The sequence below is a fragment of the Salvelinus fontinalis genome, chromosome 28 (genome assembly GCF_029448725.1).
Source record: "Salvelinus fontinalis isolate EN_2023a chromosome 28, ASM2944872v1, whole genome shotgun sequence".
NCBI lineage: Eukaryota > Metazoa > Chordata > Actinopteri > Salmoniformes > Salmonidae > Salvelinus > Salvelinus fontinalis.
The window spans coordinates 46,942,672-46,946,025 of NC_074692.1; the positions used below are offsets into that span (position 1 = coordinate 46,942,672).

A 3,354-nucleotide genomic window follows, 5' to 3' on the forward strand; every position below is an offset into this window, starting at 1 on the left:
CTAGGTTATAATATGTCTTACTATGTTTTCTTAGCTTTTGCTTTGTTGCTCTGTTACTGCAGCTGCTGTTGACCTTGTTATCTAACTAATCCGTCACATTACCGGTATATCTTTTTATTTGTTTGTTTTGTGTGTGTTTTATGTTATGTAGAGCACCCCATATCTGCAGCTGCAACCCTCCTGTTTGACAAAGAAAACTTTTGACCCCAAAATGTGCATTTATTGTGTTTTATTTCCTATCTATGCTTACGCTATAGCATCGGCCTATCCGTGACTGTAGAATAACTTGTCAATTATGCACGAAGTGAGTTCACTGGTTCAACGCGTTGATCCTCTCTCCTCTCTACAGTTGATTGTTTGGAGAGAGGGAATGAGGAGGAACGGAGCCAATGTTCCCAAAACTCCACCCCCAGAGTCCCGCCCATGACATTTACAACAGGCGACTGGCCAATAGAAAAGAAAACTGCTGAAGTTTGGCAGCGAGGGCCAACAGGGGAAGGGGGGGGGGGGGGGTAGAGAAAGACAAACGGAGTGAGATAGAGAGAGATCACTTTGGGAGAAGCAGAGTTTCTGTTTTCCTCTGATGCTTGTTTGTGTTCCTATGCATACGTAATTACCGGTGATTAGCACTGTCTGCCGAGTAATAGCTCCTTATAACCTCACGGACGGTCTCATTGAGCGCTCAGCTCTGTCCACGGAGAGGAGAGAGGGGACGGGAAGCGGCTGCTAGACTAGTGGAAGACGAGATCAGGAAAGCACAGGAGCTGAAGGCAGCCGAGGGGTTCCACTGCAAATGCTGGAATGGACAAAAAGCTGTGGGTTACCAACAGTCGTGTGCTTTTTTGCTTAAAACTTTTTGTTTTCATTTTATCTGGCACTTATGGATAACTTTCTTCCAGCCACTTTGACGGAGTTTTCTAACACAGCAGTGAAGCTACTTCAGAACGGGATATGTACAGCAGCCTGCTGTCTTTACACAATACCTATGGTCTGATCCCAGAATGTTGATATTTTATATCTAGCGCAGTCTTTGGAAGTATGAAATACGTAGGGATGAAGCTGGTGTAATCTTATCCGTTCAGTCATCACTAAAAATGGCCAGTGTTGAGGCTTTGGCACACGGCTCCCGCAGGTTGGTGTGGCCTGTCGGTTGTGTGTTTTTGTTTTTGGGCTGCTTATCGGTGGCATCGTCCTCCCACAGCCGCAGGTTAATCTGCTGGCAGGCCATCATGAACTGTCAGACCGAGCCCGAGTGCCATTACGCATATGGGCAGTACATGCAGGCGTGTGCTGCTGTTCTGAGAGGGGACAGGAAGAGGTGTCCGAGTCACTGCATCTCCTCTCTGGTGCAGCTCAACCTGACGAACAACGGGCCTGCGCTTGAGGACTGCAGCTGTGCTTCGGACCCCATCTGCCGGAACACCAAGCGGGCCATCGAGCCGTGCCTCCCCAGGACTAGCAACATGGGTTGCACCGAGGCCCGGATGCAGTGTGAGAGAGACCAGCAGTGCAGCTCCGCCATGCGAGACTATTTAATCTCCTGCGTGAAGCTTTTCAGCGGGGCAACCTGCACGAATGCTTGTCGGAATGTGATTGCAGATATGCGCAAAATACCCAAAGCGGAGCGGCTGGATTCGTGCGTGTGCGACGGGACCGAGAGGACCATCTGCGAGTATGTCAAGATTAGCATGAAGAACTTGTGCTTCGAAGCTCCTGCGACGGTGGAGGACGGCAGCGGTTCAGAGGACTACGATGAAGATGATGGGGACTTCCCGGTGTCAGAACCGGAGTTCGTGGGGAGGAGCACCGGCTCAGGTGGTTCTGCTGCGGGAAGCTCTGGTGTTGTGACCACGGTGACTGCATCTGTCCTGATTCTACTGGCGTCTCTCCTGTAAACTCTCCTCAAAGTAAAACGTATATATATATCAGACTGTTCGGACAGATAAACACATTGATGGCCTTACAAACTCAGACTGTTGTTCAGATAAAGATGAAACGCTTGCCTTTCCAAACGGATGCCAGTCAGTCTGGCCAATGCTATTGAAGGAAGAAGCTCCTACTCCAAAGAACATCAGATGCAATTTTTTTGTTGCATGACCAAATTATTATTATTTTTTTTTTTACAAATATAACTTTTTTTTGTACTGAAAGATATCGAATCAAGTTAGTATTTTCTATGCAAATATTATATTCACTAACATTATGGAACATTGTGGTTTCACTGGTGTGAAGAAAAATGACCTTCTTTATTTAAAAAAACAATCAGAAATGGAGACATGGACACCTGAACACCAGGTCTACTGTAGTCCGTGTTTATACTACATGTAACACCAGGTCTACTGTAGTCCGTGTTTATACTACATGTAACACCAGGTCTACTGTAGTCCGTGTTTATACTACATGTAACACCAGGTCTACTGTAGTCCGTGTTTATACTACATGTAACACCAGGTCTACTGTAGTCCGTGTTAATACTACATGTAACACCAGGCCTTCATGTCAACAGATGCGGTTCTATTTTTGTTACACAGAGATTAAACAATGCAAGGTTTTTATAAAAAAACAGTTGACTGTCTATATTTTAATATTTTAACGTGATATCATTGATATTGGGTGACTGATGGCATCTCTATGTATTTAATGCAACTATATGGTGGACTTGTACATACTGTATATTGGTAAATAAATGCGGTTTAAAGTAATTTATTAATCCCACATCCCGCTTGGGGACAGACGTCAATTCAACGTCTTTTCCACGTTGGTTCAATGTAATGTAATGCTGTTGCAACAATGTTGATTCAACCAGTGTGAGTCAACGTCACGTCCCAAACTTTCAATATAAATATTGAATAAATATGATTCCTGTCAAAAAACATGAGGAAAAAGTTCAAGGTTTAAAGGATGTCAGTTCTGTGTTGTGTGGATTGTCTCTTTTAAGACACCTGAAATAGTGTATTAAAGCCTTTCAATCCAGAGAAGCCTTCACTTGTTATACGAAGATGTATTCACTTTTTAGAAAAAAAAACGTCTAATTCCACTGTAAGACTGACTGGCTCGGTGACTACGTTCATGACATGGCCCATATTATTATTATTATTATTATTATGTGACTGTCGTTCTGTTTGTTTATTCACTGTGTTCAATGTGACTGTTGACAAAACTGCTTTGTAGAATGTGGGGAAAGTTCCACTGTCAGTTATTTGTTATTTTCAATCGTGTTAATCCTCTTCATCATCAATGTTATTGTTGCATTGACTCCCTATTTTGGGTTCTGGGTTGTTAGAAAATAACTATCTTGTTGACCTTTCGATATAAAACACAAATAACTTGTTGATCCTCGGATTGAACCCACGC

General features: G+C 43.6%; 1 protein-coding gene across 1 annotated transcript; it reads left to right on the top strand.

The window, feature by feature from the left end:
- The first annotated feature begins 540 nt into the window (after positions 1–540).
- gas1a (growth arrest-specific 1a) lies at positions 541–2,978 on the top strand. The gene has a single exon (XM_055887871.1). The coding sequence runs from the start codon at positions 1,095–1,097 to the stop codon at positions 1,893–1,895; it is 801 nt and encodes a 266-aa protein (XP_055743846.1). The 5' UTR covers positions 541–1,094; the 3' UTR covers positions 1,896–2,978.
- The last annotated feature ends 376 nt before the right edge of the window (positions 2,979–3,354 follow it).